General features: G+C 39.3%; 1 protein-coding gene across 2 annotated transcripts; it reads left to right on the top strand.

Annotated features, from left to right (window-relative positions):
• The first annotated feature begins 369 nt into the window (after positions 1-369).
• Positions 370-20,349, top strand: scyl2 (SCY1 like pseudokinase 2). 2 transcript variants are annotated; one of them, XM_058417378.1, is made up of 19 exons: positions 370-513; positions 3,794-3,993; positions 6,752-6,909; positions 7,704-7,848; positions 8,562-8,711; positions 8,929-9,150; positions 9,646-9,762; positions 10,052-10,177; positions 10,534-10,710; positions 11,747-11,758; positions 13,635-13,757; positions 13,880-13,993; positions 14,113-14,245; positions 14,494-14,612; positions 14,712-14,812; positions 16,216-16,291; positions 16,379-16,468; positions 17,539-17,664; positions 17,894-20,349. In XM_058417378.1, exons 2-19 carry the CDS (start codon positions 3,817-3,819, stop codon positions 18,527-18,529), a joined length of 2,802 nt encoding a protein of 933 aa, XP_058273361.1. In that variant the 5' UTR covers positions 370-513; positions 3,794-3,816; the 3' UTR covers positions 18,530-20,349. The 2 variants fall into 2 exon arrangements, with proteins under 2 accessions (XP_058273361.1, XP_058273362.1); XM_058417379.1 differs by lacking the exon at positions 11,747-11,758.
• The last annotated feature ends 2,661 nt before the right edge of the window (positions 20,350-23,010 follow it).

Raw genomic sequence — 23,010 nt, 5'->3', positions numbered from 1 at the left:
GGGAAAAAAAATATCAGGGGTACAGGTATAGACAAAAACTCCACAGCATTCTGTGACAAACAAAACATAAATAAATAAAAAATTATAATTAAATTAAATTAAGTAAAACTAAATTAAGTGAATAAAAAAGTATATAAATAAATAAATACATAAAAACATTAAATTGCTGGCATATATTCTTTGTTTTGCCAGCTTTACAATAAAATAAGACTTTTGTTGCCCTTACGGTTATTCTAAACACAAAAGCGGAAATGAAGAGCTGACCCTCTCTAAGTGGACGAGTCTCTAACAGCACAATCCTGTATAATTAGTGCACTCCGTAGGGTGTAAAAGCCATTGGTTCATACCCTAGAGAGTAAGGACTTGGTTTGGAACACAGCCTGAGTGATTCTAGCTTCACAGAATGACTCTTCACGGGTTGTTTTGATGTAACTGATCAAGGCTGCTTTTTCGGCCGCGGTTGATATTTCTGTACTATTATTTATCTGAAGCGGAAATCATTACGGATAAAGGGTAAGTATGATTTACAGACAAACGTGTAGAAAATAGTTCACTTAACAGGTGTATGTTCTTGTCTAGCTTTAGTTAGCTTAGCTTTTTCCGCATCGATATAGTGTCGGCTAAATGCTAAGGGCTAACTAGCACAGGTTGATGAACCTGGTACACGAATAACACGGAGCTGGAATTTTAATAATAATAATAATAATAATAATAATAATAATAATAATAATAGCGTTTAAAATAATCACTATGTAGTCTTTAGTCTGCTTTTTAAACTTCAGACTAGGTTATAATTATTGATATTAATATTATTATTTTTACAGCAGGTGGAAAATGTCAGTAAAACCCTCACAGGTGTCATTCTCACCCATAGACAACGTTAGCTAACAGGCTTTAACTGTTTATTTGTTTACAATTATTTGTTGTGCATTTTAAGAGCACTTGGACAGTATCTCGAGGCCCGGTATGGTCTTCAATAGTAATTATTTGTAAATTGATTAATTATGAATTAAATCGTAATTGCCTGATTGACCCATTTGAAGTAAGACTCATGAATCTGAAGCTGTGATTTTAATATAGCTGAATTTCCCCATTACAGTCCTCAGCTACACTTCGGATATGAATCACCTGTGACGCAAGCAAACCTGGTGATTACGTCATACTATTGTAATGTTGCAGTTTACATTGAGGGGTGTGAACCAATCAGGTGGCTGGAATGTTCACGGGGCGGGGCTCTGATACACTGTTTAGTTCCCCAGTTTGGACAAGTTAAGTTTTCTGGAAGTGTGTTGCTGCCTCACAGCTCCAGGGTTGGTCCCTGGTTCAAGCCTGAAGTTGGGTTAATCTCTACCTGGAGTTTCTTTCAAGTTCTTTGGTTTCTTCCCAAAACCATTCCAGAAGGGGAGTTGGTTAGGAACATTTTTCCTTAAGTGTGAATGTGGGGAAATGGTGGCTTGTAATGATCTGGCAGTCAATCAGCAGTATATTGCTGCTTCACACCCAGGATAGGCTCCATCTCCACTGCAGCCCTGACCCTAAGTGGTCACTGGCTTTCAAGTGGTGCAACAAACGTTTGCCCTGTCATTGTTAGTTCGAAATTGGACGGTTTCTCTCTCCCTTGTCAGTCACAGAGACTCGTGCATGTCATGTGCCTTTATGAGCTCGTGTATGTGGAAGAGGGATGAGAGCGTGTTTCCTCCAAATGAGCGGCAGTTTGTTCGCTTCACGTGTCTTCGATGAGGCACGTGTTTAGGGCTGGGGTACCGGAAAAGGAAGATTTGCATGCCATTTGAAAAACTGTAACAATCCTTTTTCCAGCTCTGCATCATTTGTTAAACCAGATTCAGTTCACAAGTGTAAGTTGTTAACAGTGTTTGAACAGCTTTACCTCAGATTTAAAGAGGTGATAAGTTGTCTTTATTTGTCACATATACGTTACAGCACAGTGAAATTCTTTCTTCGCATATCCCATCCTTAGGGGTTGGGGTCAGAGTGCAGGGTCAGCCATGTTACAGCATCCCTGAAGCAGGGTTGATTGAGGACCTTGCTCAAGGGCCCAATGGCGGCAACTTGGCAGTGCCTGCGCTTGAACCCTGATCTTCCAGTCAATGACCCAGAGCCTTATGATAAGAGCCATATGATAGTCACAGATCTGTTACAGAACCCTGTTGTAGTGTTTTATTCTCTTTACCAGACCCCAGACTTGTGCTCGCTGCGAGAAAGCTCGGAGTGAGACTCTGATACTGATCACATTGGTGACGTGTTTTTTTGCGAAGGCCAGGTTTCCTCAAGGTTGCTTTGAAGTTAAGAAACAGCATTTGGTGTATTACAGGCTCATTTCTGATAACTTGTCTGTGGCTTTTTAAGATGTCGAGCCAGATTAGCTCTGGCCTGCGTTACAGATTGTAAGAGATCTGACTGGTTGATTTAGAAAGATGCGTGTTTACTGCTCGAATTACCACAGACTGACATGTCATCATGAATTTACAGGTGTGGCACTCAGTAGCAACTAGTAACATAATGGGTTGCCAGGTTTATGTTTTTTAACCCTGAGGAAGATTTAGAAGGGATGTTGTTACTGAGAGGGATGTTTTTAAGGGTGTGTTTTCAAACAGGTTGTCAGCTTGTACTGGGATGAAATCTTGGAACAAGTCAGTTAGATCGGACTTTTACTTCTTTATGTAATAATTGTATGTTATGTTACTTTCATCTATTTCATCCTGACATGTTGCACTAATCCCCCCCCAATCTACTTCTGCTAAACAAACTGCCGTTGTGTCTCCGATTGCTTATGCTTATGTACTGTTCTATACCACTATTAAGTACTAACATAACCTGTCATGTAGCATTTAAACCTACCCAAAGCTCTGTTTTGTTTACTTCTGGATATTCTAGATTAGTAAATACTTTTGAAAGTGAGATCAGAATTTCTAATTTTAATCACTAAACACAGACTGTCACTAACAAACGATGAACACTGTGACATCCGTGGTTTTTTCGTAGCTCAAAGGTTAATAAGAAAAATGATGACAATCACGACAGTTTTATGAGAGACGGAGCTTATCAGTGCGGTGTGTTTAACACTGGTGTGTTGGAAATCATTAAACATGACTAAAACTGATGGACGGGGAGGTTTCGGGTCTCATTCGGAGGTTGCCGTCTCATTTTATGAATGTCACGTTTAAATCTTCCGGATGCACATTAGATACGCATCGAGTGTCGCTTCTTCACACACACACAAAATCATAAGAGTATAAACCGGACTTCTGGTGTGGATTCTTTTCTTATTACTAACATAATAAAATGTTCTCGTTATAAATCTGAAATTAAACATATATATACACAGGGGTGCAGAAATTCCCAATTTGCCGTCTTTTTTCCCCAGAATTTGTTCCGCTCTCTGAACCTCTTATCTACTCCACCGTTTTATTCCCAAAGGCCTCTGTGCAGTGAATTAAGGGCTGTGTTTAAACATTCAGTGATTTGTAAGGCCTTTGTTTCTGACTCGCAAAGAGAAAGGCGAGGGAGAGAAAGCAGATGGGTGTGTGAGCTGGTGTGAAAGACACCAGAAGTAAGTGAGAGCGAGATATTTGGCTGTGAAGAGGAGTGTGTGAGAACGCCGCACATAGCAGTGCGTTGCTTAGCGCCTCAGGATGAGCTCAACACTGGGAGCATCGGTAGTTAACCTTGTTCCTCTTACTGCACGCTTTGTTAATCTACGTTGCTGGCTTATTTGGTAAGAGTGTGTGTGTGTCTTCAGCTGTTACACTCACTTTTTCTCTGATCGTCGCAGGCAGGTTGACAGCAGAATAAACCATGGAGTCCATGCTCAATAAGTTAAAGAGCACCGTTACCAAGGTGACGGCTGACGTCACTAGCGCCGTGATGGGAAACCCAGTGACGCGGGAATTTGAAGTCGGACGCCATATCGCCAGCGGAGGACCGGGGATGTGCTGGAGAATCTACAACGGCACGAAGAAATCCACCAAGCAGGTGAGCAGTTCAAGTGGACACACAATGACAAAGTGACCAGGTCCACAAAAGTACCTGTACTTAGCTAACAAGTCTAACATTACAGTACTTCCGGTCTAGACCCATATTGTTGATATGAGCAGTGTGGGGGCTTAAGGGTTTAGTTTGATGTCCTGACTACATGCAGCTTGAGTTATTTATTATTATCAGCAATAAAATGAGTCTGATTTCTGAAACCATGATTTCAGTGACAGCAGCAAGCGACAAAGCAGCAACTAACTTAAGTCATTTTCTAAACTCAGTATGATGCTGTAAAGCGATAAATACAAACAGTTGGTTTAGATGATTGCATGGACTGATAGTGTCCCAACTCACAACTTTTAATCAGCAATCAATCAACTGTTTAGCTAAATATGAAAATGGACTTATTCCAGCTCTGATTAAATGACTGCAAACCTAAAATATCTTGACAAATCTAGTGAAATTTGCCTACCTTTACTACTATTATAAGAATACAATAAAAGATTATTAAACCTATTTCTACTTTAATGTCTCTAGCAGATTATTTAGAAAATTCCGTCATTAATTTCTAAAAGGAAACAAAATGGGCTGCCAAAAGAATTATTATTATTACTAAATTATTATAAGGATTATTACATATTTTTATATGTGGTGTATTGTAATCTTATTCTAAGAAACAGTAGATACATTTGACTAGATTTAAAATATCACTTGATAAAATGGCATTGTTTTCACTGTACACATTTATCTACATTGTATATGACAGGATAAGGATGTGGATAAAGATTAAGATAAGGATAAAGATGTCTGCTAAATGCTGTAAATGTAAACTTGACACTTGGCCCAAATTAAGCACAAGTGTGTGTGTGTGTATTTTCACAGTAAACCTTTTCACTCTATTACAATATGATAATGCATTTATAAAAATAAATTGCTGTAAATTATACGTTTTGACTTTTCAAATCAGAATTTTTAAAATATTTACACAATTTTAAGTGACACTAGTGAACACAAGGCTGAAGGATTTATGGATTGTTGGAAAACTGAATGATCTTTTTTTCCTCATTCCTACTGACTACTGCAACAAACTGAATAATAGTTCCACTGCAAATGCTCAATCTACGCACTTAAACCATCAGCTTGAACTGTAAAACATTGATCTGTTCCCCTGTACATGGTCATTGTCTGTTCTTGTAGGTCTGATTGAATCAAACCCTGGTGTGTGTTGTGTTGTATTGTCTGCCTCAGTTTTCTCAGTTCATCTGCTCTGGAAAGATCAAACCCCTCACACTCTGGTGTGGATCTGGGTGACGTGCTCTCAGTCCAGTCCCACTCCAACTCTAGTGCTGTTCAGTTGAAGTGAGAAAGCTATTCAAGCCTGAACTCTCTGTTGGTAGACATGGACTGCTAAATTGCATTCAGAGATTCAGCCTCAGTGTTGGTTTGGTTTTTGTTGGATACACATTTGCAGCAGCAATATTAATGCATTAATGCATTTTGGGCTGATGAAGTAACATGAGTAAATGTTAATATTGGATAATATTGGTTCTTAAGATTTGTGTTGGGTGTGAATGAAGTGGAGGGAAGTGGAACAGTAAGATTACAGGGTGAAGAGGTGAAGAAGGTACAGGAGTTTAAGTACTTGGGGTCAACAGTCCAGAGTAATGGAGAGTGTGGGAAAGAGGTAAAGAAGCGAGTGCAGGCAGGTTGGAATGGGTGGAGAAAGGTGTCGGGAGTTCTGTGTGATAGAAAAATATCAGCGAGAATCAAGGGGAAGGTGTACAAGACAGTGGTGAGACCGGCCATGCTGTATGGTTTAGAGGCAGTGTCACTGAGGAAGAGACAGGAGTCAGAGCTGGAGGTAGCAGAGCTGAAGATGTTGAGGGAGTGACACGGTTGGACAGGATTAGGAACGAGTACATCAGAGGGACAGCTCATGTTGGACGTTTGGGGGACAAAGTTAGGGAGGCCAGATTAAGATGGTTTGGACATGTTCAGAGGAGGGAGAGTGAGTATATTGGTAGGAGAATGTTGGACATGGAGCTGCCAGGCAGGAGGCAAAGAGGAAGGCCAAAGAGGAGGTATATGGATGTAATAAATGAGGATATGAAGCTAGTGGGTGTAAGTGTTGAGGATGCAGAAGATAGGGATAGGTGGAGAGAGATGATTCGCTGTGGCCACCCCTGAAGGGGAAAGCCCGAAAAAGAAGAAGAAGAAGATGACTTGTGTTGTGGTGTTGCAGGTTATGTTAGGTTACACATTGTTTTAGGGATAAATGTTGAATAAATATATTTTTTGTCTTAATTCTTTAATTTAAAACCTTTTATTCATAGACAATCACATGAATACAAATAAGGGCTGTTTGAATGTAATTAACAGTTCAGTTATAATTAAAATTTCCATAAAATTTCCATAATCCCAAGCAGAAGGTCCACATTTGAATGTTTTTAGATCCCATGTGCCTATTTATTGGCCTAACAGGAGTCTATTAAAACACATTTGCTAAACCTTTTAGATAGCAACTTTTTTTCAATTTTTTGCTTAAGAATGAAAAATGATGGTGTATTTTGTTTACCAATTTGAAAATGAAATATAAATAGTCTGTTCTATGTTTTAAGCTATGATTAAATTGTACTGGACTCTACCTAATGAGCAAATATGGTGACTTTGCTATTTTGACCTAACTGTTAAATGAAAACTTTGTCGGAAAAAATCATGGAAAAGAACTCATGAAATCTTGTGGGGTTTTTTTATGCAGGAAGTAGCAGTCTTTGTATTTGATAAGAAGATTATTGACAGATATCAGAAGTTTGAGAAGGACCAGATCATCGATTCGCTCAAGCGAGGAGTTCAGCAGCTCACACGTTTACGACACCCACGTCTTCTCACAGTTCAGCATCCTTTAGAGGAGTCCAGGTGAGATACACACACACCGAATTTATAGCGTATCCCTTTATAGATCAGCTCCATGCTAAAAGGAGTTTGTTATATAATCTACAACTTACTAGTGAAGTGAGAGAAAATAAGGGAAACGTATAAAACATGAAGAGTAAAGCCTTGGCTCTCAGCGTGAACACAGTTCTTGGCTGAAATAGCGGCGCTTCTGTGTAGAGCTTCATCAAAAGGCATGGCTCGGCTTTGGGGAAGGGACTATGAATAATACATGTATGAAAGAGAGAATAGGGAACAAAGATCCCTCATCTCCTCATATCATATCTACTTAATCCTACTGCACAGTGCATGATTCACCCCTGACCTGATTCAATTTATCAATTAATTTTGAGGCTGGTATTGTATTCTCGGTGATTAATCGCTCAGCAGGACCCCTCTCAGACTAACTGCAGGTACAGCAATAAGAAACAAAGAGTGAAAGCCTGAAAAGAAATCCAATTGTTCTCCTGGTGTCTTGTCAGCAGATTTCTGAACCCAGATGTGTCATAGATCTGTTTGTGTGAGAGGATGAGGAAGCAAACAGAGAGCACAATAATAATGCGTCTGTAAGAGACGAAGTGGCAGGTTCTCTTTGCAGAACAGACGTTTCTCGATGCCTGCATAACTCTAAGCGATGTTTCCTCCACATTTTCTGTCACATGATGAACAAAACTTGTCTTCGTGAGAAAGCATGAAAAACAAGTGCATCATCCAAACATTCTCTTGCTCTCTGTCTCTCTCACTCTCTCTCTCCCCCTTTTCTTTTTTTTTTTTTCCAGGGACAGTCTGGCATTCTGCACAGAGCCTGTGTTTGCTAGCTTGGCTAATGTGCTGGGCCAGTGGGATAATCTGCCTAGTCCTGTTCCCACAGACATCAAAGATCACAAGCTCTTCGACGTGGAGACAAAGTATGGTTTACTCCAGGTGAGACTTCCATATATTCCCTTCTTCATTATTTATTCTTTAAAAAAGAAAATGTCTATATCTTACTTATGTACAAAATAACCTGGAACATTTGTCGAACCTCAATCCATTCTCTACGTCACTTATCCCACTCGGTCACAGGAGACTTGGGGCACAAGGCAGGGTATATCCAGGACAGGATGCCAGGGCACAATCGCAAACACATTTACAATCCCATTCACACACTTGATTTAAAAAAAAAAATGGGTTAAAGCGTGGCTGTTCAGATCTCTGGTCTGGAATGCTTGTTTGTATTCAGATGAGCTTCATGTAATTCATGTTATAGACTACACTATAGGCTAAGGTAGATCCAGGAGACAGAACTTAGCTAACATGCACAGGAACCATTAGAGACCTAACCATGAACAAATGACTAATCTTACTTAATTCTTAACAATAACAATCTTATCTCCTGGATAACCCTAACCCTCTTATCATTAGGATAGTTTTTATGCCAGTGATAAAATGCCCACCTATGCCTTTTTGACATCTGCATATCCTTTTGGTATAAAAAATGTTTCGTCATATCCTGCAGCATGCAGCCATTGCACAAGTCATTGCATACATATTGCAAATTGTGTGCATGATTTCTCTTTGGTTCGGTTTGCCCGACTGATCTCTCGTTGAATATAATTGACAGAAACTCCTCTGTGTTCCATGCCTCCTCTATACAGATATCCGAGGGCCTCTCGTTCCTGCACGGTGGCGTGAAGATGGTGCACGGTAACCTGTGTCCAGAGAACATCATCCTGAATAAGAGTGGCGCTTGGAAAATCATGGGCTTCGATTTCAGCATCTCTTCCAGCAACCCATCAGATGCTGAGGTCATGACACAGAACTAACAACCTGAGTGGTTATATAGTGGTGTACAAAATGTCAAATGGATTAACAGTCCATATAGAAATGTCACATAGAGGACATTTTAAAGTGCATCAAGGTTGTTTTTATTTATTTAACCCATCTTACTGTACAGGATATGATGTAATGGTGTGGAATGTTGATCTTCTTTCTATAAACTATATATTTTGATGTGTGTTGTAGCCCAAATACGTATGTAAAGAATGGGACCCCAACCTGCCCCCTCTTTGTCTGCCTAATCCGGAGTACGTGGCCCCGGAGTACATCCTGTCTGTCAGCTGTGACTCTGCCTCCGACATGTACTCACTGGGCGTGGTCATACATGCAGTCTTCAATGAGGGGAAGCCAGTGTTCCAAGTCAATAAACAGGATATTTTCAAGAGCTTTAGCCGGCAACTAGACCAGGTGAGACTAGACCCTAAAGTGTTTGGTGCAAAACCAGGTGTCTGCAAATATATTCAATCCCTCAAGATGTTTTATGTCTGGTCTGTAGTCTTTAGGGAAGCTTGTGCAAACTATATATAGATAAATCATCGTGCTCATCCGGACTCAGCTGAGGTGTCCAGGATCTCACAGTTTGTTTGAGTTTCTGACATTATGCTAGACACCGCTATCTATAAAAATCGGACAAAAGGACGTTAAATAGCTAAAAACAGCACAAAAGGTAAGACAGGTCAGAAGGGTTTAGTAGAACAGCTGTTTATGCAGACATATTTATCTCCCAGAGTGACTGATTTTGTAATTCCTCCTTGGCTCGTCCTGGTTCCAAAATTTGTTCTCCTTCGTTTAATAAAAAACTAGTATCAGATGTCTAACTTCTAGTATGAGTTCCCTTGGTGTTACAGTATGTAAAGCCCTACTCGTAATTTGCTAAATCATTTTTAACTTTCTCTCATTCAGTTGAGTCGTCTGAGTCCCGGAGTGTTGAGTAAGATCCCAGAGGAAGTGCGAGAGCACGTGAAGATGCTGCTGAGCGTCACAACCAACGTGAGACCCGACGCGGACCAGATGACGAAGGTGAGAGCCTGTTCTCCGAGCTGTAGAACCTGTTTGCTGTGCTGCAGCACATCTAATCCAGCTCATTAACCGCTTGATAAAGCTCATGAGAAGAGCGGGGTGTATTGTGCAAAAAAAATAAAAAAAATCACATTACAGCTGAAGTCAGGCAATCCTGTTGCTTAATTTAACCAAGGATTATGAAACACAGTTGAAGTTTTATATCTTATCATAACCATCCAGATATGAGCTGTCTGAGTGTTTTCTGTTCTCTCACTTGTTTCTTGTTTCTCTTGTTTCTTGTTTCTAGATCCCGTTCTTTGATGATGTGGGCGCAGTCACGCTGCAGTATTTCGACTCATTGTTCCAGAGAGACAATTTACAGAAGTCACAGTTCTATAAAGGCCTTCCCAAAATCCTTCCCAAGCTGCCCAAGGCAAGGAATAGTGATCAGAGACTGTTGATATTTCTCCCTCACCTGCACTCAGTCTATCCCTGTCTTATCTGTAGGAGTACACGAGACCCAGCGGTCCATCTGACTTAGCAGAATGAAATATACAAAGCTCTGATCAGTCAGGACTTTTCTTTTCGCACATATACGTGACTGAAAGATTTATTTGCCAGCCTTGTTTTAAAACACATGGAGCTGTAGTATAGTAGTATTCACACCCATACACTGCATATACTTAAATATTTGTGTGACTTGTGTATGTGTCATCCATTTAGTTTTAGCCATGATTGGGTATTTATGTGAGTCCTGTCTGTAGTCAGTGTTGTTTTTCTCTTTTACAGAGAGTGATAGTGTACCGGATTCTTCCAGCCCTCACCTCTGAGTTTGTGAATCCAGACATGGTACCATTTGTGTTGCCCAATGTGCTGCTCATCGCTGAAGAGTGCACCAAAGAAGAGTATGTGCGTCTGATCCTACCAGACCTCACCCCAGTGTTCAAACAGCAAGAACCCATTCAGGTACATGTTGTATCCAAGAATGTTTACACACATGCAAACATGAACACACACTTTGCTCAAGTGTGTGTGTACTGAGGGCAGAGAAAGATGGCAGTGAAAAAGATTTTCAGATAAAGTTCGTCCTTGAAGTTATTCCTAAGGTGTCGTTTGTTATTAATTAACATCTTCAACCAGCATTAGAGTAATAACTTACTTATTATGTGCTTATAGCTTAGCTGGATTTCATTTGAGTAATTTGTGAATGCTGACACTTTGGATCATTTTGTCAGTGTGAGCTTTTACAGTGTATCTTAATGAACATAAAATGTAATCTTAAGTTTAGAATTATTTTTCCAATGTATTGTTCATCACCACAAAAGTTTATGTAGCGACCCCCATGTCCGTCAGTATCACTGAAATGGGAAACATCAGTAATGTCATACAACACTGGAATGGAATGAAGTCTTGCGCTGTCCTAATCACTTTAATGAATTTGGAGAGCAACCAAAGGGCTTACTTCGGGGCAGAGGGAGAAAAAGTCCCTTTTGTGATGCTGTTATTTAACAGAAATGTCAATTAAGACATTTTGTTTCCTACTTATAGTGTAAAATATTAAATATAATATGATGCATAATGTAAATAATATGATGCTAAACTTCACTGTTTCATTAAACTGATATGTAGACACTAGGAATTTTTCTAATATAAAAATTTTGTACTATATAGCTTATTCCTAACAGCAATATTTTGATTTCAGAGTGTTTCTTGGGACTAAAATAAATTAGTAATTGTGAGTGAGTTTATGCCCGGAAACACACACACACACACACACACACAATGAGATGGATGAGTCCCGCATGTGTCACTATGCTGAATTAATTTCATGGCTCCACAATAGTGATTAGTAATGGATCCTTTAGTGTTTACTTGAATAGGCGCGCACACACACACTTCACATTCTCTCAACCGGCCTATTCTTTCCCCAATGAATAAGTGTCCTCAATTCTTTCTCCTAAACCTCTTTTCTTATTTTCCTTTCCTTTCTTCATGCTCTCAGGCCAGCAACATGGTGAGTGGTTTTTACAACCTGCATCATCATATAAGTTGGTTACTTCATCCGGTGTTTTGTCCAATAGTTTCTATTAGTTATAGCATTTTTTTTTTTTAAATAGAAATTAGCATTTTGATGTAGCAATCTGTTCTAACATTAGATGACTTTTTAAGTTAAATGTTCTTAATTTATACAATGGTCACTGAAAATCTCATTTCCCATTTCTCATGTTTTATATGGAGATGCCTCTAACATAGATCCAAGAAAGTGGTAGATAATAACCAGTTATGCTTTGCAATTGCAACTACAATACACACACACACACACACACACAAATATAATTATGCAGAAACAAATGATTCAGGCTACACTGTGTAATGATTTATTACGTTTGCTGTTTTTCAGTTTCATGTTATTCACTTCAGTAATCTTTAGTAAATAAAACATACAGAGGTTCTGTTTCTGAAGCACGATGCTGCCTGTCCGAGTGTCCAGCGTTGAAAAATAATGAATGTGCCAACACTTCTTTTTGTATCATGCTTCTGCCTCTAAATTATAAGAATTGTGAGTTATCTCTTGCATAAAGAATACATGATTGGGAGTGTTGTTACAGGAATCTCAACAACAGGGTGATGTAATGCCCTGTTACTTTTCTGAAGTGGATTGTTTTCCTCTATCAGCATGTCCTGAAGTGTTTTATTCCTTTTATACCACAGCAGATTGTCACTTATTATCATTTTCCTTGTTTTTTTTTTTTAATTTTACATTTATATCAGGGGTCCCCAAACTTCATTTTTCCTTTCTTTAATGGGGGCCTGGTCAGTCAGTACCAGAAATTTACATGAGCCGGAGAGACTACTAGTATTATTGTGGAGATTTGAAATGTATTTATTATGCCTCCTAATGCTAGAATAGTTTATGCACCATACAGACAAATGCTCATAACTTTTCAAGAGATATATAGCCTATTAAAATAGGATTGTTCCTGTCATAATGACATTTTTTCATACTCAGTGCTATTGAAATCACCTGTTCTGTCGGCGATGGTACGTTATGTTGAATGTACCATTCTGTTGGTAGGTGAATTTAATAAATAATTAGGCTATGTTAATAACTAAGGGAAATTTTAGTTTGAAAGGCAACTTTTATTATCAAATATAGATAAGATATAAGTAAGACTTATATCTAAAAGTCTCTGGCATCGTTCAGCAGGCCGTAGTTTGGGGACCCCTGATTTATAGTTTCCTTTCACTTTATGGCAGCTACAGTTGAAGTCATAAGCTTATATACAAGTGACGCATCAACAACTATCACAAAACATATCAACGGTCATTAGATCATTGTGTCTTATGGACTATATGTAAACATCTGTTATGTGAAATAACTTATTCAGGGCCGAACCAAATACAAAATATATGTATTTTTATGATCCCTTTTAATATCACTTTTTTAATTATTAACATTTTGCAGATTCTGCAAGGTGTATGTAAACTTATGACCTCAACTGTATAAGATGACCTGACTGTTAGACAGCACTGACCCGGAGGCTTCATCACCATATAAATAATTAAACACTTTAATTTGTTAAAGAACAACACACTTTTGAAACCCGTTCATTATGTGGCGCAGTCACCATCCAACCCTCTGTGAATTGGTTGTTACTATGGAAACGATATCTGAATGAGGGCATTAACATAAGCCTGTGATCTGCCTCACAGTTAGAGCTTCTGTAAGAGCTGATCTGTTATGGAAAATAAATTCACTAATCAGATTTGAGAATTCAACCATGCTGTGGTATAAATCTAGCCTAATATCACTTTCGGTGAGGATTGTGTTTAAGAATTCTGTCTTTCTCTCAATCCACATTTCTCTTGCTCTCTCTTTTTGTGCTCAGATTCTGCTAATATTCTTACAAAAGATGGACCTGCTTCTGACCAAGACGCCGCCTGAGGACATCAAAAACAGCGTGCTCCCTATGGTGTACAGAGCACTAGAAGCTCCCTCTATTCAAATCCAGGTAGTCATGCAGTGAGCAGAGGGTACATGCTCTCGGAAAGTAGTTGATGTTAAAGCTTTAAATAATCACGGTATCGAAATGTACTGTTCAAAGTGCATGCTTTAAAATAATTTTGTTTGCAGGAATTGTGCCTGAATATTATCCCCACCTTTGCCAACCTGATTGACTATCCGTCCATGAAGAACGCGCTTATCCCTCGGATCAGAACGGCTTGTTTACAGACGTCCTCTCTGGCTGTGAGTCCTGATCCGAAACGCTCTCGCGCATGTCAGCGTCATTCACCAAGATGCAAAATTTTGCTTTATAAATTTTCTTGTATATGTGTTAACACAACTGTCTGTCATTCTGCCTGTAGGTGAGGGTGAACTCATTGGTGTGTCTTGGGAAGATTCTGGAATATCTAGATAAGTGGTTTGTTATCGACGAGATCCTCCCGTTCTTACAGCAGATACCTTCCCGTGAGCCTGCTGTCCTCATGGGCATTCTGGGTAATTGGTTTTTATCATAACGGTTATGAGTCATGGGCAGTGAGAATCATTAATTAAATATCCCGACATGGATATTTGCACTCAGTGACTAATAGCTGCCGTGAGGGCAAACCCTAACAAAGACCGAACAACGGGAAATAATTAGGAGTCCCACAGTCCCCTAAGCTTAGGCACTGAACCAAATTTTTTTATTAGACATTTTATTAGATCTGCTTGCAAATTGTGACTTTGCTTGCTTATTTTTATAGGCATCTATAAGTGCACATTTACTCATAAGAAGCTAGGCATCCCAAAAGAGCACCTTGCAGGAAAAAGTCTGCCACATCTGGTCTCCCTTAGTATCGACAACAACCTTAATCTCAACCAGGTAAACACACACACACTTCAGACTGATTTGAGAAAACTAAACACACACACTGCACCTGTTTCATGCACTTTGATTCATTCAGGTCATTGTGTGTTTCAGTTTAACTCCTTCATGGCCGTGATCAGAGAGATGCTGAGTCGGATGGAGGCAGAGCACAAGACCAAGCTGGAGCAGATCCACAGCATGCAGGAGCAGCAAAGGTGCCAGTTCTCTCTAGGGCTTTTCACAGCGCACTTGATGATCAGTAGCCGAGTTATCGTCAGTCTAAACCTCGCTAATAACCCTGGTTTGAGGAACATCTCACATTTGTAATTTAGAAGTGGGTTTACAGCGCTTTTAGCAGGGATTGTGAAACCCTGCTGTGGAGCATTGTTGTGAGAAACATGTACAGTGTGAAATGATGTGGTGTCACGGATAAGTTCTTAGCAACAGATACGCAATCAAAAATTGACCAGGGTGTGCCTTTTTTGTAGAGTCACAGAGAACCAGTAGATGCAGCTTAGAATAAAAAATGTTGTCAAATAGGGATGGAAAATGCATCAATTTGAGAGGAGTTTTATTTTATAGTTATGGTCTTTTCGGGACAAACAGAAATAACCACACTCAGAAGTACTCAGCAAGTATTTAAGAAACCGACTGAAAAATTGTCACCTTCTTACATTATTTTGGATGCAGGTACAGTCTGTTGTTGATACCCCAAAATATGCAGTGATTATGTAATACATCAGATTATTAATAACCAGGATTAATTGCTAACCACGGGTAAGATATGAGCACTCTGAATCATCAAACAAAATAACCCAGGTTTCTGTTTACCCAGAGTTACAGTCACTAGTTCAAGTGTAAAAAGTCAAATGCTAACTACACAACATTCACAAAAGCTCAAAGTCAGTTTTCTCTTGGCTTTCATAGAGACATTTTTCATCTGAACACAGAAGCTGCTTCATAGATAACTCTCCGGAGGTTGAGCAGCGTGACAGCATAAGTGCAGGAAGGATGCTGGTTCTTCTCTCGCAATGATTCGTGGAAATGAAATGGAGCTCTTGGCTACAGTCTGTCTCATGAATGTTTGTGCTGTAAACTTATTATATGACAAATGTTTGTCATAGTTTTAAGAATATTATAACCTTGCTCCTGTTGCTCATGCCATTTAGTGCCTCTGACCACACCAAGTCAACTTATCTCCTGGCAATAGCTGATCAGTGTGGATATTGAAAGTTATATAATGAAACTGTTTACTATAAAAATGTTAGCACATTTTGTTAATTTGCACAGCTCTGTGTGTGAAATAAAACTGAAAAATTATGAGTATGACCTTGCATTCTCAGCCCAAAGAGATAACGTTAATGTATTTCTGGCAAGGTGTGAGTCATGAAGAAATATTTCAGGCCTTTTTGGCGTCTATCAGGCTCAAGTCAGCATTTTGCTTAACCCCTTCCTGTTTTTAGAGCTGAGAGAGAGAGACTTGCAGCCACCATGCTGACTCATCTCTTAGTCAGGAACAGCACGAAAAGCACTTATCTGCAGAAACACATACTGTGGCAATTTATTATAATAGTCTATCTTGTTCTAATGTGTAATAATATGAATATATCATTTATAGGAGCCTTAACCTCAACCAGCTAAATCCATCAGAAGAGACAAAGAGCAACCCCAGTCCACCCAGTCAAGTTCGAGACGTGAGTGATGTTCTAGCTGTTCTTAGATATAGCTGATTTATTGCCCTGTCACACGGTGAGTAAGTGAGTTTCCTGTGCTTCTCTCAGATCGATGACATCTTTGGTGGAAGCTCAGGGAGCACAGGAGTGAACGGCAAAGAGAACGGCTCCTCCGCCGCTCCCTCCCAGCCCTCGAGAGTGAGTCCACCACACCACAGACACGGCACTGAAACACATACTGATTACACAATGTGTGTACACATTTGATTAGTAATATGTGAGCAGTGCTTTGTTGCTAAATATTATGAGAACCTTCTCAGATTAAGAGTTGCATCTATTTTCCAGTCATCATGTGTATATATTATGTGTATAAAAAGCAAGAAATCAAAGAGGGCAAATTTGCTAAGATATTAGAATGAAGGTAATGATTTTAGAAGGATACATTCACAAGTCACCAGTCGCTATAGTCTCCAGAAGGACTTCCTACTACCGGTGGTCATAGTAATAACCTTTATCCGTGGGTGTCGCAGCTAGCATTCCCATTAACAACAAATCAGTTTTCCAGCCTCTAAGATGAAACATTCTAGAAAGAGATTATATATAAAATTCACCGGTGTATATATGCATCATATAATACGAGATGAAGCTTCTGCCTGGCACAGGGTGTTGGAATAGATCCCAGATCAAGGTTTTTTTATTGTCATTTTATTCTTCTTCTTCTATAGAGCTTGTATACATTAGAACAAAATGTCATTGCTCCTGGATTATGCTGCAGTATGCAAGTCTACATCAAATGCAAATACATCTTTGTGACGGTGAATAAATAGAACAATGAATACACAGGACATTAAATTGTCAGACCATGGGCTGTAACTGCAAACTGTTGAGTAGAGTAGCAGCAATAAGTAGAGCAACAATGGCAGTAAAACAAGTTCCTTGAATAAAAAGCGACTGATGGTGAAGATTGGTGAAGAATTAATCAGCACAATCAAGCAAATTCTGTGAGGAGCTTGCAATTTTTTGAAATTACTGCAGATTTGAGATGTCATGTGAGATCATCATCACAACACACATTCAGCCATATACATCTTCTGTTCATGTGTCATCACTGGTAGGAGGTTAAAAGATGAATCCTGTGCTAATTTTAACAGTTCATGTAGCTTTCCTCAAAGAAAAAGGTCCAAGAAACCTCAGAAAGTTACACACAACAGCTGTCATTGATTATTTTCCTTGGATCATGTTTTAAGATTTAATATTTTGTGTGTTAGGTGTCTCTGACGCTGGAGGAGAAGCAGCGCTTGGCTAAGGAACAAGAGCAAGCAGCTAAACTGAGGAACCAGCAGCCTCTGGCCCCACAGAGCATCAAACCTGCTACAACAGCCACAAATGCACAGGTTAAAAATGTTGCTCAGAGGATGATTGTGCTTTAAGAATTTGTAATGCAAAATAAGTTGTTCGTGTTGGTTGTTTTTGACCACTTTGGAAAAATGGTGTTTGATTTATAAACAAACATAATATGAAACCCTCAGATTATAACGGTGATGTTGCTGGGAAATGTCAGCTCATATATCATCCACATTATCTGCTATATTAAAAAAAATGCATTATTTTTTCCTTTCCCAGGCAAAAGACCTGACCAGCAGTCTCCTGAACAACATGAACTCACTGAACAGTCTCTCGATGAGCTCTGGCTCTCGCACGACACCGATGCAGACGGGCGCGCTCTCATCTGGCTTCTCCTCCACACCCACTATGGCTGGCATGGGCACCATGGCTCCCATCAGCAATGGGTTCAACTCTCCCATGGGCTTTCAAACAGGAGGCATGGGCATGCAGCCTACTGCACCCGGTGTCTACGGAGGCATGGCCAGCACCAACAGTACGCCGAACTTCAGTGCCCTTTCACAGAACCAGAATCAGAATCAGTCCAGCAAACCGCCCGACATGTCCGCCCTGGACTCTCTGTTCTCAGCTAACAAGCCCAAAGTCAGCCTCAACCAAATGGCCCCCAAACCAGCTACCGGTAATGCACCCTCTCCCTGGATCAACCAGTTTGGTGCAGGCCAGCCCTCTCAGACTGCACCCATGCAGGCAGTACCGATGGGAATGACCGGAGTGCAGGGAGGGTTCGGGATGCAGGCTAACCCTTTCTTCAGCCCTCAGAACTTCTCTCAACCTGCTGCTGCTCCCACCATGAATACAGGCATGCTGAAACAGAGCATGTCGGTCAATAATGATCTGAAAGACCTCTTTGGTTAAAAGGCTTCTTTGTTTTCATCGCCTAGACACAGGAAGGTTAAAGGAAATTAATCGAGACAGACCATTTTTTTTTCTTTTCTTTTTCTTGTGCTGGACCTTACAGTCAATCAGAGGATGACCACCAGCCTTAACCAAGCAGGGTCACATGTCACACTAGTCTTACAAGTTGCACTTGTTTTACTGTTCTCCCTGTCTGAATACTGCCTGCTAGGTATAATGTGTTCATTTGGTTTGTTGTCTAATCACACACACACACACACACACACACACACACATGAAATCAGACATTTACCCAAATATGGAGAACGGCATGAGTACAGCAACAGTAGTGCTTCACCTTGTGAAGACGACAATTTACTTGAATGGAAAATGTTGCAGCATTTTTTTTTTTTTGGAAGAGCGAGCGGATTTGAAAACAAGCGTGTTAGGGTCTTGGTCATTTGTAGCCAGGTGAGAGCCAGAATATTAACTTGTTGCCTTCTTTATAGGGAAGTTTATGGTCATACATTCCTTCAATTTTGCACCATTTTTCTCCCGTTCCATGTGAACTCTCACTGAGCTGTTTTATTCTATTAGAGTCTAACAGGCTGAATTCAACAGTGTTTTCTGCCCAGATATTTATGTGAAATTGAATTGACTCAATTGACAATCCTTTTGTTTTCAATTAGATAGAGAACAGTTCGATTACTTTCAGTGCTCTAAACAGCAATTTGATTAAGACCTGTTCTAAACAGCTATTTGATTATGGAACAAAATGGCCTCCCTGGCAGTCCCTCCATAATCCTGTTACTGATAGGCGTCACTTAATAAATCTCAGATTCTTTAAACATTTGAAATCAAATTTCTGCTTCTGTGTTATTTTTCTTTTTAATACAGATGCTATTGCATCGACGTGGATACTAATCCATGCATCAATGGAATTCCCTTAATCTATCCAGTGACCCCCCCTCCCCCCCGCATTTCCCGGTTGCAGACGCTGCTGTAAGGTGAATCAGTGCTTCAATCGTTGCTTGACGTCACATGCGTTCACGGCACGTGTCTATATACACTCACTGTCCACTCTATTAGGAACATTCATGTTGTAGTCTAATCAGCCAGTTGTGTAACAGCAGTCCAAAAAAAACCCCCAAAAATGCAGCTACAGCTCAAGAGCTTCACATTAAACACTGTGACATGGATGGTTTTTTTTTCTGTGACAACTCAACCTTTTCTGAATTACCCAATCCACAGTCACAGAAATCACACTTTGTCCCCATTCTGATGTTTGATGTACATTAACCGAAGCTCTCGACCCGTTCCTGCTTGAGTTTATGCATTGCAATGCTGCCACATGATTGGCTGGTTTGATATCTGCATCAATGTGCAGGTGTAAAAGTTTAGGTTAGCATCAGCGCAATATTAATATTCTATTCAGTGTAGCGTCACATCTCACCACTCTTTTATTGCAAGTGTTGAGGGAGTAAATTAATCCCAAAGCTGGTCTGCGCTAGTCGTGTAAGGCTAGCCCAGCTGTTCAGATCTGAATCATGTAGTATTGCATCAACTGACCATATTTACACGGTGGTGCAGATGAACTGCATTGTGATCAAACGTGGTCCTTATTAAGGCTGATGTGAAGTGTGAGGATTTGAATATGAATGAGAGAGAATGTTTTGTATTTTTTCCACGTATGCTGGAGTTATTATGAGCTATTAGTGTGCTACGGTGTGAGTTTAAGCGTAGTAGAGCAAATTGTTGTTGACTGTAACAGAAGCAGGCCTGCGTAGTTCTTCGATCAGGAAAGATTTCTCTAGGGGTATAAATTGGAATCTGACCCATTTAAAAAAAAAAAAAAAAAAAAAAATATATATATATATATATATATATATATATATATATATATATATATATATATATCTACAAACCTTCAGTGAACTGTAGTGTATATGTAGGTTTGGTTTTCGTCTGGCTTCGTGTTTGTCCAGCTGCTTTCGTTTAATTTGTGTGAGTCATTTCTGTTTAGTGCTTTGCCTTTTCTCGTTACTGATCGTTTTCCCTGGAGCCCACGTGACGGTAGCATCGACACTGAGCAGATTAAAAAAAAAGAAAAAAAAAAGTAATAGACAGACCTAACCGTTTATTCTTTATTCATGACCAAATAGATATCACAACTGTGTATTATATTTACATATCATACGAATGAAGTGTATAGTAAACTCAGATTTGTTTGACATTAGTTAACATTTATTATTATTTTTTTTCCTTTTAATATATACTCCTGGGATCACTTTCATAAAGGGGACCTCTAAGTACAAATGTACAAAAGAATGAAGCCTTATATGAAGAGAGGTGTGCAATAATAGGTCTTGGAAGGGTTTTGTCAAATTGGCTTGAAGTCAATGCGTGTTTTTATTCCATACGGTTTTCAGCGTCGTTTCCAGTTATTTTCGCTTTCAGCTGAAAGTAAGAACTTGAAAAGAATCACAGAAAATATTTATATTTCATCCATTTCCTTTTGAACTTTACTTTGCTCTGTCATGATCTGGTTTCAGTTGCCAATAAGTAATTTGGCCTCTAAATCAAAGATTAAAAATAAAATAAAATAAAGAAACAAAGCCTATTCTTCTATCTTTATATTCTACCAATGTAATATGTGTACAGTGTGGCACTTTTGTGAACTTTGTATCGTGTTATGAGATTGTACTGTCTGAAGTTGACAATTTGATGAAAAATCTGTAAATATTTCTCTAAGTACACACGCTGACGCTCTCTTCGAAGCTTTTCAGTCATTTTGTCGAACAGATTTGATTGTGTAGATTCTTAATTGCAGTGTATAGTTTTGGACAGAAAATAGATCTGAAGAATAACCCGAAAGGTTTAAATAAAGATCTTCAAACACACGAGAAGTGATTTTTGTGAAATGATTTTGGGATCAAACTCAAACACAGCATATCTAAGTTCCACAAAGTTTAAGAATTCAAGCTGTTATGAGAGCGAACTGAGGCCTTAGTATTTAGTGTAGAGTTCCTAATAAAGTGCTCAGTGAATTCCTCATGGTATGGATTCCACAAGATGTTGGAAATATTCCTTCTCTATTCTGCATACGTTCATGCTGTGAATCTCCATTTGTACCACATCCCACAGGAGTTCTACTGCATTGATGTCCAGTGGCTGGGAAGGCCACTAAAGAATAGTGAACTCACTGTCATGGTTATGAAACCAGTTGGAGACGACTTGGTGCGTTATCATGCTGGATGCAGCCATTAGAAGATGGTAAATTGTGGCAATGAAAGACTGCTACAATACCCAATTAGTCTGTGTAACTGTGTAAGTGATGACTGATTGGCCCAAAGTGTGTCCAGAAGACATCCCTACACCATTATAGCACCTCCACCAACCAGGACTGTTGACACAACACAGGTTGGGTCCATGGATCCCTGCTGCTGGTTTAAAATTCTGACCCTGCCATCTGTGTGCTTAAGTAGAAACCAAAGTGTATTAAACCAGGCTACATTTCTCCAGCCTTCAGCTGTCCAGTTTTGTTGAGATGAGATCACATTTTCCCCCTGTTCTAATGATATAAAAATATATATTAAATTCCACTCCAACTGTTTATTAGAGCATCATGTAGCTTCCAGTTTAGCATTGCTTTTAATCACGTCAAATCATCATCCACTATCTTCAACAGACATAAGTTGGTGGCATTTATGGCAAATTATGATACTCTCCCATTTGGATGAATAAAGTATCTATCTATCTATCTATCTATCTATCTATCTATCTATCTATCTATCTATCTATCTATCTATCTATCTATCTATCTATCTGTCTATCTGTCTGTCTGTCTGTCTGTCTGTCTGTCTGTATATCCATCTATATATCTATCTATATATCTATCTATATATCCAAAACATCGACCTGAGCCTATTATTTAAGGAGACACTGAAGGTGATCCAGGATAGTTGCTGATATTTTTTAATACCCTACCACTAGGTGGTGGAGATGTTGTATTTTTGGATTAAGCACTGAGGTTGAGGTCTGAGATTCTCATTAGCACAATATCTCAAGAACAAGTGGTTGAATGTTTGTAGACTGTATGTGGAATTATCATTATAACCATTAGATGATTACTTATTGCATTTTAGCCAACCAGCGTCAAAATCAAGGTTAAATGGTTCTTCTTCAATAGCTTCCTTTCTCTTAGAAGGATATTTTCAGGGTATTTCTGTCACGTACATTTTTAAGAAGGACAAGAAGAACTAGACTCAACAGTGAAGGCATTCATTCTGACACCATAGTCATCGAGTTAAAGTTGTTTTTAGCTATGCAGTGTCCTTTGTTCAGCGTCTTCAGAAAAAACAGACTCAGCTGGAGGCGAGTGTGTGATGAGTTATGAGTCTGTGTAATGTAGAATTCCCATAATGCTTCATTCCTCTTGGTCAGAAGGTGTTGATTAATATTCTATAACAGCAGCGCTGACAGCAGAGCCAAATGTAGGACAT

This window comes from Hemibagrus wyckioides, linkage group LG19 (genome assembly GCF_019097595.1).
Source record: "Hemibagrus wyckioides isolate EC202008001 linkage group LG19, SWU_Hwy_1.0, whole genome shotgun sequence".
In the NCBI taxonomy this organism is placed as follows: domain Eukaryota; kingdom Metazoa; phylum Chordata; class Actinopteri; order Siluriformes; family Bagridae; genus Hemibagrus; species Hemibagrus wyckioides.
Note: the sequence above shows the minus strand (reverse complement) of the source record. Positions and strands in the feature narration are given on the sequence as shown.

What these genes read in the sequence shown, in the direction of transcription:
- scyl2 (XM_058417378.1), top strand. Translation starts at nt 3,817, where the DNA reads ATGGAGTCCATGCTCAATAAGTTAAAGAGCACCGTTACCAAGGTGACG. An exon ending in CTCCCTCTATTCAAATCCAG is followed by an intron (nt 13,758 to 13,879) that starts GTAGTCATGCAG and finishes TTTTGTTTGCAG; the next exon opens with GAATTGTGCCTGAATATTAT. An exon ending in CTCCCTCCCAGCCCTCGAGA is followed by an intron (nt 16,469 to 17,538) that starts GTGAGTCCACCA and finishes TTTGTGTGTTAG; the next exon opens with GTGTCTCTGACGCTGGAGGA.